Genomic DNA, 14946 nt, shown 5'->3' with positions numbered 1-14946 from the left:
TATACGCTGGGATATGCTTGTTGCATAATGCTTCCTCAAAAATCATTTAATAATACTAAAAATCAAGTTTGGGAAGAGCTAGTACTGCTACAGAATTGTTAGACTTCACTTACTCTTAATCCATGTAAAAATTCCCCAGAATACATTATATCTTTTACTTGCCAGTTTTTACTTTCTTTGGCTAAGAAGAAAGCACCTCAAAAATAGATGTTGGAGTACATGAAGACTGACTGAATTTTTGGAGTCTAGAATAAATCATTAATGTATCACATCTGTTAGCCATCTTTTCCACCAACCGCACTGTGGAAAGTGCTGATTCCAATGCATCACAGTGAAAAATGGCACGTCATTTTTGTATTCCAGAGATGCGCATAATAATATTCTTTCTGGTGTGCTGCAAAATGCAGTTCATTTTCTATTCTTTTTTTTTTTTTAGGGAATAAAAAGTGCCGTTTTCTTCCTCAATGAAATTGATTTTATTGATCTCCACGTACAAAGTAATGCAATTAAGTCCCTGGAATTAAATTTTCAGACCATTGACCCTACAAGTGTAACATTTTATTGAGTCAAATTGCTAAATTAAATCTCGTCATCTAAAGAACATTAAAGTGAATTAAGAAGGATAGAGAGTATGCAACTCATTTATTTCTGAAACTAGTTGAGAGTCCTGTACAGCTGTCAGAACTCTATAGCTCTGGATTGGATCAGCTGATACTGAGCATTGCAAGTAATCCAACAGTTGTCACAGTGTGATTAGGCAAAATAGAGATCAGCAGCCCAAGACCTGGGGCCAATCTTGTTGTACTTCAGAAAAATTAGCAAACTTTAAAGGTTTTCTGTTAACTCAATGGCAGCCTGTAAATGCCTTGAAGACAGTTATATCCACACACAGATTTCACAATACCAGAAAATGGCGTGGAAATGATACGTTTTTATGAAGAAAGTTGCACATATTCTAACAGAAATTGGCTAGGACTTGTAGTCAGAAATGAAATAGAGGGTTCTTTGTCTTGTAGGCAGAAGAGGGGGGCTGGAACCAAGCTACTTTGGTCTGCTGTTCCTTTTCTCTTTTACTCATTGTAATGAAGTGAAGATGAATTTCTCAGCTTCAATCTACTTTAAGAATGCAATGCTGCACATTCCAGAATGTCCTAAAGTGCAGATTAAGCCAAGCAGTGGCTTGAGATGGTTACCGTTGTTAGAAACAACATCTTTAAGCTGATCTTCCTCTTTTCCATGCAGCGGATTGCTTGGACCCAGCCTGTTCCAGCCATGGTGTGTGCATCCACGGCGAGTGCCACTGCAACCCGGGCTGGGGGGGCAGCAACTGTGAAATTCTGAAGACGCTGTGCCCTGACCAGTGCTCTGGCCATGGCACCTACCTTCAGGAGAGCGGTACCTGCACATGTGACCCCAACTGGACAGGTCCAGACTGCTCCAATGGTAAGGGTTAAAAGCACTCATGTTTTGTAAAATTATGGTGTCTTGGATAGCACCGTTTCAGTGATATTATTAACATCTGACCTGCCAGGCTGATGGAAGACTTTCAGGTGATTGTAGCGTGAACTCTGAATTGATTCAAAGGTTCAAAATAGCTAATGAACGTGAAGTATTTGAAAATAATTTATTTTGTTTTCTGTTAGCCCTTTTTGCTTGTTAGTTCACATGCAAGTACAGAATGTTTTTGTGCGATATATATATCTAAGTGTCATCTTACCTAATAAGTCTAGTTAGCAACTATAGCAGTGAAATTAGAGAGAATCTCCCATTTTAAAAATCTCTAGCTAATTGAAGACATTTTTTTTCTTCAAATCCGCACTCAGGCATTCCACTTTGAAGGCAATGCAAATGCAAGAATGAATTCTTAACAGCTTTTGAGGAAAGGCACAGACTGTAAGGGCAGAAGGAGTTGGTAGAGGTGAAGAAGTAGAGGAAGCTTCTTGAAGTCTGAAACTGGGCTTATAACTATAATCAGAGTTTAGAAGCAACAGGAGAAAATGGCTGGAGTTACTGTTAGAGAGCATTATCTAAATATTTATAACAGCAGCCTCTTAACAAATACAAGTTTTTTGAATGTTGCTTGGTAGTCACGTATCAAGAGACTAAATCATTTCTAACCGTGAGACGTATATTTGTCTTAAACAGTTCATCTAACTGATTTTGTTAATGAAAACTGAACACATGGGCTAGCTGGATTTGTGCCAGCTTATGAATAAATATAACATTTTCATGAGAAACTATCTTTTCAAAACAAATGTACTTCCTGACCAGGATCTGCGATACTCCATCATGTTTTATGCATATAAGGATGATAGGACAAAATTCTAAATATTCAAGAAGTGACAGAGAGGAGAAAATATCTTCTGTTATATTCGTTTAGAAGAAAAAAATCTCTGAACATTTCTTGTACTAAAAATGGCTATTTGTGAGAGACCCTTTGTAGTTCTCAGGCAAAACACGGGTCCTCTATTTCTTGACACAGTGTCCTCTGTGCTATTTCTGATTATTCAGTTATGCACCATCTTCTAGTCGTGTTTCAAGGAATGATTGGTAATTGTAATACATGCAGTATTTCTGATCTGAGATATTTCAGAAGCGTCAAACTCGCAAAAGAGCTTTGTAAAAGGACTATTTTCTGAAGTTGTGCAAAATGACCTTCGTACTGATACACTAAAATGTAAATCTTACCCATAAACATTTTGTTAAGCTGATAGAAGAAAAAAGGAATGAGTTATTTCCATCAGAGGAGTTTATAGGTTTGAAATCAGCAGAGCTTTCCTCTATCTTCATCAGCAGTTTGTCCGTTAATTAGCCCTTCAATTCCACTTCAATTAAATTAACTCTAATTAATAAGTTCATTACAAAGATTGACGCACCTTGCTCAAAGCTAGTGTGCTAAAAGCTGATAAACACCTCCACTCTAATGAAAAATTGATTAGATTGAAGAGAAATAACCCTTTCTTTTTTGGAGCTGTGTTGACGTTTTGTGACTCTAAAATTAATCAAACTATCTTAGATCTCTTAATCAAAAATTTAATTCAAAGTAGATATAAAACGCTGTATAGGAAAAAAAAAAGTTGGGGGGGCTAGGAGAGGAGGAAGGAAGCAGGAGGGAGAATTTCAGCTGTCTCTCTCCAGAAATATTCTTATGGAAAATGTCACAGCGCCCTGATACTCTGTTTAATGTTCCACGACATTTGGAGACAGAGTTATCCTTTGCTGGGGAAGAAAACCACTATTGAATAGAAAACTGGAAACCTTTCATGCACTGAAAGCTGTTGAAAATAATTTCAGTCTTTTATTGCTAAACTGTTTGTTGTCTTCTACAAGAAAACAAAACCTAAATACAGTACTTTTATGAAGCAGTGTGTGGTTACAAGCAGCTCAGTGCCAAGGAACAGAAGAAGTCCCTCAGGCTATATTATAGTTTCTCTTTTTATTCTGTTGTCTGCTTAGCAGAAGTAAAGTTTTTTGGAGTCTGACTAAATGAAGTATAACTGTAAATGCAGAATCTGGCAGCCTAAATTAACATCTTGTATTAGCTGAGACTTAACATGTGTTGTTTGGCCTCTGTCTACCTTTGGCTCTTAACATATTTTTCAATTATTCTATCAGTTACAAGATCCTGTTAGCATACGTAAATGACAAGTTAAATTGCTGAATGTTGATTTATTTTTTTAACAATCTATTATTTAAACCAGACTGTTCGTAGCTGTCACTGATACAAATTTACTGAAAGTAAAAGAGGATCATCTTTTATATTTAACAGATGTGTCAGTATGTCAGCATAGTACTAATTTGTCTCAGTAAGGCTCACTCTTTATAATGAAAAAATGTGTCAGAAATGGCACATTTTTACTTGGAAAGAAAACAGTGAGCAGGATAGGGAGGGGAAAGCTTGTTAAAATGATCTTTCATTAATGCTAGATTTTCACTTGCAGCATAGTGTGACCTGCATGTATGGTACATTTAGTCACTACAAGTATGTTGTGACTTCCATCTCAGTTATGAAGGGCTACTCTGAAGTTGTATGTGATCACAAAGAATATAACTGAAAATTAAGTGTAGCTAACAGATGAGCTATGTACACTCCAGCACCACTAAGTCTACCAGGATAACTAAGTAAGCATTAACACGGAGGTAAAACTCCATGCCCTGCATTCTGTTGGGCCCTACCTGAAAATACCTTTCACAGTAAATTCCTTCGATGGAATTACCAAAGGTTTTGCCTTTCTTACCCTTCACATCTTGAATTAAAATGCCGCGCTGCTAATTGATGCGTACCCTCTCACTCCCGTGTGCACTCTCTGCCTCTTTTTTCTCCCCTATTCCCTTCTCAAATGTAGAGATCTGCTCGGTGGACTGCGGCACGCACGGCGTGTGCATGGGAGGGACTTGTCGCTGCGAGGATGGCTGGACGGGCACAGCCTGCAACCAGAGGGCCTGCCACCCCCGCTGCGCCGAGCACGGCACCTGCAAGGATGGGAAGTGCGAATGTAGCCAGGGGTGGAACGGAGAGCACTGTACCATTGGTAGGCTGGCTATGCTTTAATATGTCTTTGGTGCAAAATTCAAAGTGCTGGCACTGCTGGCTGTGTCTGAATAAGGAGTGTGTAACTTTGAAGCTTTTTTCTTCAAACAGAATGTTTGCACGTGTCCGTCTGTATAAAGGAACTGATTTTTTAAGAAAGGAAATTATTATATAATGGCTCATCAGGTCTTCATAGCTAGTTTGCTGTGAAATGAATTCCCTTTTCAGTCTCTTCCCTTGAGCTGCCTTTTTGCTGGTGGGGAGGTCACAATTATTTTAAGCTGTAAATAGTCTATGATTTGTGTTTTTCTGTTTTTCTGCAATAGCTTAATGACTCTCAAAAATGAAGCTTCCTTTTGTTTGTTTTTTAATTATTATTATTATTATCATTTGGAAAAGAAGCTCTAAAAAGTGAGTTTTGGCAACACACAAAACCATCAATGCCACCTTGTAATGCGTGATCTAACTACTCAAAATCACCTTCTTGTCAACATAATGCTCTGTTTTAGAATTGTGTCAGCACAACAGCAGTTCCATACAGCAGATTTAGGATTCATCCTTATTACAGCTTCTGTGTTTCCGTAATCAAGTTAGTTCTAGTGTGTGAAACCCATTGGAAATTATTATGCCATTATTAATGGAGATTTTCTTACTCAGTGTTACAGTGTGTATGTCTCATATGTCTCTCCACTGCCCAGGGCGTGATGTTGAGCCAGCATGAGAGATTACACTTGCAGATAAGGGAACTAAGAAAACAGAAGCAGAGGAAGAATTGTTTAAAATCATAGCATTTTTAATTAGGTTTTGAATTGTGGCATAGCTGGAAAATCCCCTCTACACTAGGCTTCCTTTATGCAAGGTGCAGCAGGACTGTAATGCAAAAGGAGGGACCTATGTCACCTCTGTGTAACCACATGTAAGAACAGCTGTGTGACAATGGGTAAGAAGCACAGACAAAGAGCTTGGCAATGGTCTAATTTTAAGAGCATGCTCATTTATCCATAGGAGTGTGGTGAGACTTGTACTAAAGCTCAGCTAAGGCTGTCTAGGAGTAACACAGTGGCTCTGCAGTATTTAGGGGCGCATCTCTGATCTGTGAGAGGCACTGAGGATAAGCTCTCAGAGGTGAGTTGAAATAACATTGAGAAGGTGGCCACAGGTCAGGCAAAAGCAAGTGTTAATGCTGAGTGATGTGGAAATCAGAAGATAATCTAAATAGTTCAAAAAGTCCAAAAGGAAAAGCAGTTTCGTATTTAAAGAGATGGAGAAGTTAGTTAGAAGAGATGATGTGTGTAGCAGGATAGAGCAGTAAATCTAATAGCAGTGGAGATAATGGATATAAATACATCATTGTTTGGTTTTGCCACAAGCTGAAAAGAGGCTTAAGAAATTCAACTTCTGTGCATGTTTTGGAAGAAGTGTCACCTAGAGTGTGTGGGCTCAGCTAAGTCATCAATGGTGCATGACTATCAAGAGGAAAGGCCTGAGCTGCATTCCCTGCAGGTTATAGCCCTGCCAGGGAGGCAAGATGGCAGTGCTGTGCGTAGTCACGGTCACAGGAAACAGTGACGTGAGCCTGAAGGACAGGGAAATGTTTACTGGTATCCATATCATTGCATTATAAAAGCGAGGTAGGATTTCATTTTGTGGAAGGGAGTCAGGTGTGAAGTAGTAAGATTGATTTGTGAGCTGTTTATAAAAAAAAAAAATCAGAATCGATTTTTTTTGTTTGTTTACTAATGAGGGTGCCCAGACATAGGTGGGAAGGGAAACCAAGATGCCTCTGTGCAGGACCCTGGGGAGAACTGATGTGATTAACATTTTTAAGGAGCTTCCAGAAAACATGCTGACAAGTGAGCAGAGAGGTGAGGAGAGAACTTTTTAAACAATAAAATAAAGTAAATCTTTAGAAGGAGAATAAAGCCTTTCCCTTGACCGCTTTAACTTGCCAACGAGCAATTACTCAGCAGATTGCTCTGCTGTTGGTCTCGCTGACCTTGGCAGCATTTCAAGGGTTGCAGTTATACACGGATGAGCTGCTCTTGAACAATTTTTCCAACATATTAGGCACAAACTAGTTTTTCCTCAGTGCTGGCCAAGCAGGTCTGTCTTCCCACCTGTTTATTCTTCAAATGTGTGTTTACTTTGTGGCTGCTGCTGTAAAGATAGTTTGATTTGTTTATATTGCCCTTACAGCCTCAAAGACAAGTAATGAGGTACAAGCGCTAGCCTGCTGTTAACATTTATTTTTCCTAGAGCTGTTTTCTTCAGGACCACCAGTGTTATAGAGAAACCAGGTCATTTTGTTGTTCATTTCCAAGAGCTGTTCCAACTTAGTAGAGTAAAAAGCAATGCTTCCTCAGCTTGGTAAATGGAGTCAATTTGCTTTTTTCTCATCTACCCTGGAGTATATACTAGCTCCTTCTGTGCAATACATTTCAAAATGTAAAGGACATCAGAACGTATTTTCATGCATACCAGCTTTTTTAATGTCATGATGTAACCCAAGCTTTTTTTGCTATTTACTGCTCTAAACTTGGTAGCGGAATATTTACCTAATTTGTATGTGTGCAGGAGAGACTCCCACTCTGCTTTCAAACACCCCAAATGATAACAACTGCATCTTTCTCGTTTCTGAGTCATTAACCATTTGAACCTACAGTAGTGTGAAGCATTTTAGAAATAGATTTCTTTCTTCCATGCAGCTGTTAGATGGCAGTCACATGAAATGCAATGGCCCGCATTTACAACTTCTTGGGGAAATGAATATTCCTAAGAAGTTGTAAATTTTAAGGCCAGTGCACTTTATTCAGTCTTTGGGAAAGGCCGCCATATCTCTAGCTGATTGCACAGAGTGGGGTACACACATAGGTATTAATTACAAAGATGCATACTGGAATGTGCACTGAATCATATTAGTTCCTAATTCATATTTGTTGAAGAGAATATGGTCTTGGGTTGTTTGTTTGTTTGTTTGTTTTATTTGTTTAGGGTTTTTGTTTTGTTTTGTTTTTTGTTTTTTTTTTGAAGCATGAATGCTATTTAAAATGTTTTGTAACTCAGAGTTTCTATAGATTTCTTAATGTCCAGTCTCATTTTCAGTTATCCCAATGTTTGATTTTCAGTTGGCTCTAATTATTAAAGGGTAAAAGGAAGGGAACGAACAAGCCTGTTGATGCAATTAAAAGGAAGTAGTGCTCAATGGTATTCATCTCCAAAAGCTTTTACACTCTAGCTTGCTTCTTCAGTTACATTGGTTTGTATGTTTACTCCTAAGACACTTAAATGGAAATGCGACAAAAGGAAATTGTAATTGCTGTAAAACTTCCGGAGAACATTTGTTTGTTTTCATTCCAGTGCTTCAGGACATTAGGAAGAAAATCATAGGTGATTGCAAAGGTTTGAGTTCTCTGTTCAGACACAATTTTGACATCTGTCTTTTTCGTTAAGCATCAGTATTTCCCTAAGACCCAGCATCACAAGACTGGAAAAGGAAATTAGTATGCATTTACCTTTAAATATGCTTTTGGTTTGTGAGAGAGAACGGAGTAGACCAGATAAAATAATTTTTTTTAATTATTTTTTGAAGCATTGTGTGAAGGAAGGTTGGCAAGATTGCTTTGACTAATGCAGTAAGCGTGGTGTTTGTTGCTGACGCACACTGGTCCTTCGTGCATCTCTGACATAAACACCATACCCATTGTGGACCACACTTGTAAGTTCTTGACTTTGCTCTGAACACATACTTCCAAATATTTACATCAAAGATGTTCAGCAGATAACTGCACAGTGCTGTAATGAAATTAAATTAATGAGAAAAACAGAAACTCAAGTATTATTGCTCTTATTTAGCATAATACAAGATTTGTCTAAACACAACAGTGTATGTTCCAAATACTAAGCACTTTAAGCCCATCTAAACATTGTTTCCCTCCTGAGAATTGTCACATTTTACCACTTACTGTATGCACGTGAGAGCAGGTTAAATAACCAGTTTACTGCAAAGCTATGGAAAATCACCTGTCAGTTGTTTTATTAGGTCTGGGGGTGAGTTTCATGGGTCTGAGGTCAGCATCTGTAAATCATTTGGTGAAGTTCAACCTGCATCTCATTGTGAATCAAGACCACACATGCACAGCTGGTGCCCAAGTGATAGCCTGGATGAAAATTTGCTCTGTAATTAAGTTTTCATAACACAGTTGTGCTCAGATATGTTTTTGTTTCTTTTCTATCCCAGCTTGCAATGAGTATGATGACCCTCTCCTGTCTGAATAGTTGTTGTGTGAGATTGAAATGGTATTATTTCAGAAAGTCTATTATTTTTGTGATATAACTGGCATGCACCATGAGTAAATTAAGTAACTGTCATAGGAAGCCCATAAATATGAATACTTTTCCAGCTGCTTTTCCATTAAACTCTGTTAGCTGAATGAAATTAGTAAATAATTATGTTGGTGGGGAATCTGCTATATTTCCATGTGCTGTGTTACATCTCAGTTTTATAATGCAACTTAATTTTTACCATAGACCAAATCAGCTTTAGAGTAATCTAAATTGCAAATTGGCCAATTTGCATTAGAACTATGCCTTCTTGTTCAGATTTGTCAACACCTCTTTTTTAAAAAGTCTTTAACATTAAGCATGGGTGGGTAAGACCATCTGTTTATGGAGCTTGCCTGCAGCTCCATTACTTAACACATGAGACAGGTTACAGCTGTTTAATTGTTATCATGTTGAACGATTATCTTTCAGTCCAAAATTAATATTTATAGATGTATGCATGGAAAACATGTCGTTAAACATAAATGATCTAAATGTGAATTAATGTCATTAAGCCCTGATATTAATCCCTCAGGAGGGCTAAAGTTAGCGTAGTGGTGTTCATGTTCCTTTTGAGTGCTGTGTGGTGCTACTTTACCTGGTACGCAGAACTGAAATTCACATCCAGCGGCGGTCTACTATAGAAGTGTACAGCTCGTAATTTCTTTGCATTTGCAAATATTTTTTAGCAGGGGATTTCTAGTTTCAGATAGCTTTACTAGAAACCATGGAAGTCATTCCATTTAGATTCTCAGAATTTAAAAGATAAAAATAAAAAATTTATAGCATGCCACTGTTAAGGGCACTCCCATGAATACAGCCTCTGCCCTTGCTACTGGTAAAAATGGTTTTCTGAGTATGAGCAAACATGACGGCATTTGCATGCTCATTTGCTAGGTGACCACAGACAGTGTAAGCTCAGAGGTGCTGGTAGTGTTGAGGAACTCTTACTTTAAGAAGTAGTCTCCTTCTCTAAGCCATAAGATCTGCACCTGCTTTCTTCAGCCTGTGTTTAGCTTAGGGCTTCTTATATTACAGATTTCAAATATGACTACAGGGAAATGATGCTTTATCCCTTTATTAGGTGAGAGAGCAAGTCAAGACAAATGTATTCCTCCTGTTCTTTTAAAGGGAGTGCTCACAGTAGACTTGATATAACTAAATATCATTACACTGTATGTTTCTGCAGTATAAGCTTCACAAACAAAATCATCAACCATTTTGAGGGCTTCATTGATCTTCCGCAATTATTTCAGCTTAGAGGGAAAGTGTAATACATTACAATGACCATCATCATCTCCATACTGATGCTAATTTGACAAATGTTTCGCTTTTCTACAGAGTTTAAGTTACCTAGCATTTCATAGTGTTTTAATGCTTGTGTCATTAAAGTACATTTTAATGTCTTTGTGCCAAGAGTTCTTCAGAAATGTTAGCATTCTTTTGAGATTTTAGTATTTTAAGGAAATGTTTCCCTTAAAATAAGAATACTGTTGTGTTAGTACATCATGTAATTATCAAAATTCCTATATGTATATTTTCCCTTGATTTTGAGTTCATGGAATTAAGCTCAGTACAAATTTCATCTTAAAGTAAGGCTGAATCTGAAGGAATATAGGTCCTTTGTCATTCAAACTGTTTATTCTCAGATACAATCTACCAAATTTTCAAAACTAATTACATCAAATACTCATATATTCACCACAGTAATGAGAACGAAATCCTATTTTCAAAATTCATGTTTCAGAGCCAACTGACTCTGCTGGAATCAGGATTGAACCACAGTATTTATACCTAAAAACTTAATGGAAAAGAGAAGATTATTTTCTTGGTTTGCAGAGGATTGATAACCACAGTATAACAGTATTTCATGAAATTTAGTACAAATATGTTTTCGGCCTTCCCCGTGCTTGAAGAGCATGTTATTAATTTTCCAGGCCAAGTCTTGAATATGCAAAATATTTGTACATTTTGTTACTATTAAAACATTCCATTACCAGGCAAGATAGTGTCTGCATACCTGAAGCTGTAAAACAAAGTGAATCATTGTTCAGGCCTTAACACATTCCAACACCAAGCATCTCAAATAGAAATTATCTGCTACCATACTTTAAGTTGCTAATTGGTTGATTTGCATTTGAATGAGGACCACATGTGAAGTTCGAGTTAGGCACGTTTTCAAAAAACAGCAGAATCCTGTGAGGTTAGAAGAGTTTTAAAGTGTGTTGCAAAGCTTACTTGAGTTGAAGAGGCCAGAAAGTAAGTGCTATTGTAACATGCATAGCTGTGTGCTGGTCAGACACATTCTGAAATTACTTATCTTCTAGGGAGAAAAATGGAAACAGTAATTCTTCCCTTCACATCCCATCCTGTCCCACTCAATGTCCCTAATATGTTTACAAGCCAAACTTAACTTTCATGCAGTTCTTAGTATGAGTGTCAGGTTTTATGTGCAACTGTCTGAGACAGTTTTTTGAGAGTTTTTCAGAGGCCTCAAACAGGTGTTTGAATTGTTCAGCCTTAACATGTGAGACAGTTTTAAATCCTTAATGGCTTATACCCTTTCTTCTAAATTCTTTTCCAGTTAGATAGATGTTAAATAGGGAACAATGCTGCTCATGAACATCTTAGCAGTCCCAAACTTCCAACATCTACTATATCCTTAAAGGCAACTTAATCTTTTATTCTAGGAGATGTGTGACTTTCCAGAAATAAAGATGAGAAATGTTGCTTTAAAAGTAAAATTGGGGTGGCCTCCAGAACAAAAATTCTAGAGGATAGTGAGCTTCTATGCTTTTGAGTGTAAAAGCACATAATAGGTTGCAGCAAGGATCTGTTACGGTTTTGGCAAGGGATAAATTGCAGAGAATTCCTGTCTCCTTGCAGGAACAGATTCAGCAGATCTGTGCAGACATTGGAGAAAAGTGAGATGGTGATGACGAAGGTATGATTTCAGGGTGAGGATTATGTTCTGGCCTCTGTAGCGAAAAACAAAGAAAATTACCTAAAACTATTATTCCAACCATGTGTTCTCCCTTAGAAGAAGGGCAAGATGGGAATTTAGGAAAGACTGTTTGTAATCCTCCATTGGCAGCAACGGTCTGAACATATGGTATGTCTGAGACAAGGTTCTTATAAACTCAGAAAAAGGATGACGACCATGAGCTACTTACACTGAAAGAACATGTGCTTTCAGTATAGTGAGATAATGAATAAAGAGAATTATATTTGCAAGTGATACCAAAGCGCCCCCGAGCACTTTGGAAGGTGGGACAAGAATCTAAAATTACTTTAACAAATCGAATAGGGTGTGCCAATTGTGTCCTGTAAGTTTCCTAGTAGAAGTATAATCCTCCTTAGAAGCATGATATTTTTTAGTAACTCATGGAGAACAAAAACAGTTCATAATGGAATCAGTGCACCATCAGTGCACCATCAGTCTGCTTTGGATAGGACAAAAAATACTGGGTTTAAATGTCAGAAGGGATGTTTGTTTTTTTTACATATAAAAAGTGTTTTAATTGACTGGGTAGCAAAAAAATCAGCTGGGTGGAAATGAGAGGAACATGCTGTGCTAGCAGTAAACCAAAATGAGGAACCACAGACTGAGGCTTGGGTAGGTTAGAGAGGTTAGGCCAGTGCAGGCAACTTTGATTTTTGAACGAGTTCCTCCAAAACAACTAACTGTGCTCTGTCTGAAGTTTTCATTGAAGTTCTCAGAGTGTCTCTCTGATTTGGCAAGAGTCTGTGAAACCAGTGAGTGCCTCATCCCCACTTATTGCTTGGCTATGCAAGGAGTAAGAAATCATTTTCATTTCATGAGGTTTACCTGAGCCCATGGTTCAGCCTGTCTAGGTCACTCTGGATAGCATCTCATCCCTCGGGCATGTTAACTGCACATTGCAGTTTGGTGTCATCCACAAATTTGTTGATGGTGCCCTCGATCCTGCTATCAGTGTCATCGATGAAAGTAATTAAGTGCACTGATCCCAGTACTGACCCCTTGAGGAACACCAGGAACACCACTTGGCACTGATCTCCATCTAGATGTTGAGCGTGGACACAATCTCATAGCCAGTTCCTCGTCCATTGAGCAGTCCTCCCATCAAATCCATATCTTTCCAATTTGGAGAGAAGAATGTTATGGAGGACCATATCAAAGGCCTTATTCAAGTCCAGATAGATGACATCAGTGGTTCTTCCCTTGCCCAGTGACGCAGTTAGATAATCATAGAAAGAGACAAAGTTGGTCAGGCAGAACCTGCTCTTGGTGAAGCCATGCTGGTTAACCCATGCCCCTTCCATGTGCCTTAGCATAGCTTCCAGGAGGATCTACTCCATGATCTTCTCCAGCACAGAGGTGACAATAACAGGTTGTCAGTTCCCTAGGTCTTTCTATGCTTCTTGAAAATGGATGTAATATTGCCTTTTTTCCTGTCACTGAGGACTTCACCTGACTGCTGTGACTTTTGAAATGTCATTGAGAGTAGCTTGGCAGTTGCTAGTGAAGATCGAGGCAAAAAAGCTCTTGTGTACCTCAGCCTCCTCCATGTCCATTGTTACCAGCCTGCCTGTATTGCTCACTAGGGAGTAGTGCTGTGAAGTCAAATTCTGCTCTTACTTGCAAAGGAATTCATGATCCCTGTGGAGCTGTTGAGTTGACACTCAACATGGGATTATGTATGTATACGCTTAAAAAAAAAAAAATTAAGTGGCATATTGCAGCTTAATGCATAGATGATAGAGGTAATGGTGGGTGAAAATGTCTTCTGAAGAACTGTGGTAGTTTCACACTGGTGAGCCACTGAACTCACAGTGACACCACTGTGTCATTGCCCCAGCCCAAAGGAAGAAGGAGATAAAAGGAATGGAACTTAATAAGTGGAAAAGTGTTAGGTAAGGACAAGGAGATCACTCACAATTACTATATGAGCAAAACAGACTCAGTACACGGGGATTAATGTAATTTATTGCCAACTACTAGCAGACTAGAACAAAGAGAACCAAAAGCAAATTAAAAACACCCTCCTCCCATACACTCTCTTCTCTCTCCTCTTCCTGAGTGGTGCAGTGGAATGGGGAGTGGGGCTGTGGCCAGTCCGTAATGCTTTGTCTCTGCTACTTCTTTCATGGTCATTCTCTGCCCTGTACTGCACTTGCAGCCCCCTTGCTACCAAAAATTTGCCATCTAAGCCCAATACAATGGTAATAATGTAAACTAATAGAAATGTGAATCCTCTACACGGTGTTCAGGAAGATGTCACTGTTATAATTCTTTATGATGGAATAATCAGAATAATGCAGTGCTATAAGTACCAATTAAGGAGCATTGAATCAATGGGTATGTGACTCATGCTGATTTAAACAGGAGCTGATGGGGATAAATGGATTTAATATGTACTTTCATTCTGCAGCTATTCTGTCGTATGTAGAAGTAGCATATGAATAATCTAAGGGAGACACTGACTCTAGTAGGCAAGTAATGGGAGACATTATATCTAAAAAAAGGTCTGGGTTCTGACTGGTAATGAAATATGCCATGTTATGTTTGAATTTGTTTGCAAGTAGTTATTTTTAAAACACATTTGTCTGCCACCTATTTGTGTGCCTACACTTACACAGTGGTAACACCATTTGTATTTTATATTGACCGCCTCTTACGTATTGGATTTTGGCCATTCTAAAAAATGTACAGACTTTATAATTTTTGTTTGACTTACAGATGGAACAAACTCCTTAAAATAATACCAAAGCTTTAAATTTCAGTTGTAAACCCTGGAGGAAAAAAAAGAAAAAAAAGAAAAAAAACCTGTTGCATATGTATTATCTGGCCTGTAACTAGTTTATTAGACTTTTTAAGGATTTAATCTAACCCATATGTGTCAGATATTTAAATATCATGAAGAGGAGCAACTGCTGAGATGTTCCATCCTACCAAAGTGCTCTAAATCCCATAAAGAGTTCACTGTGCAGAGAGGTATTTAGTACTTCAGTCTGTATGGGGTTAATCTCTGTTTCAGTTGCAGTGCCATGAAGATACGGAAGACAGTACGGCTAGTTAGATTGCACTACAAAATTATACTGTTTCTGGTCTC

General features: G+C 38.2%; 1 protein-coding gene across 3 annotated transcripts in view; it reads left to right on the top strand.

Annotated features, from left to right (window-relative positions):
• Positions 1 to 14946, top strand: part of TENM3 (teneurin transmembrane protein 3) — a 469784-nt gene that overhangs the window by 392405 nt on the left and 62433 nt on the right. For all 3 annotated transcript variants that reach the window (XM_042870719.1, XM_042870718.1, XM_042870720.1), the window contains 2 exons: positions 1243 to 1443; positions 4347 to 4532. In XM_042870719.1, coding sequence (XP_042726653.1) covers positions 1243 to 1443; positions 4347 to 4532 — 387 coding nt within the window. The remainder of the gene's footprint in view (positions 1 to 1242; positions 1444 to 4346; positions 4533 to 14946) is intronic.

Source organism: Lagopus leucura, unplaced genomic scaffold (genome assembly GCF_019238085.1).
Source record: "Lagopus leucura isolate 7727_CA_CO unplaced genomic scaffold, USGS_WTPT01 Super-Scaffold_100004, whole genome shotgun sequence".
Taxonomy (NCBI): domain Eukaryota; kingdom Metazoa; phylum Chordata; class Aves; order Galliformes; family Phasianidae; genus Lagopus; species Lagopus leucura.
The sequence above is the reverse complement of the archived record's forward strand: the minus strand, read 5'-3'. Positions and strand labels throughout refer to the sequence as shown.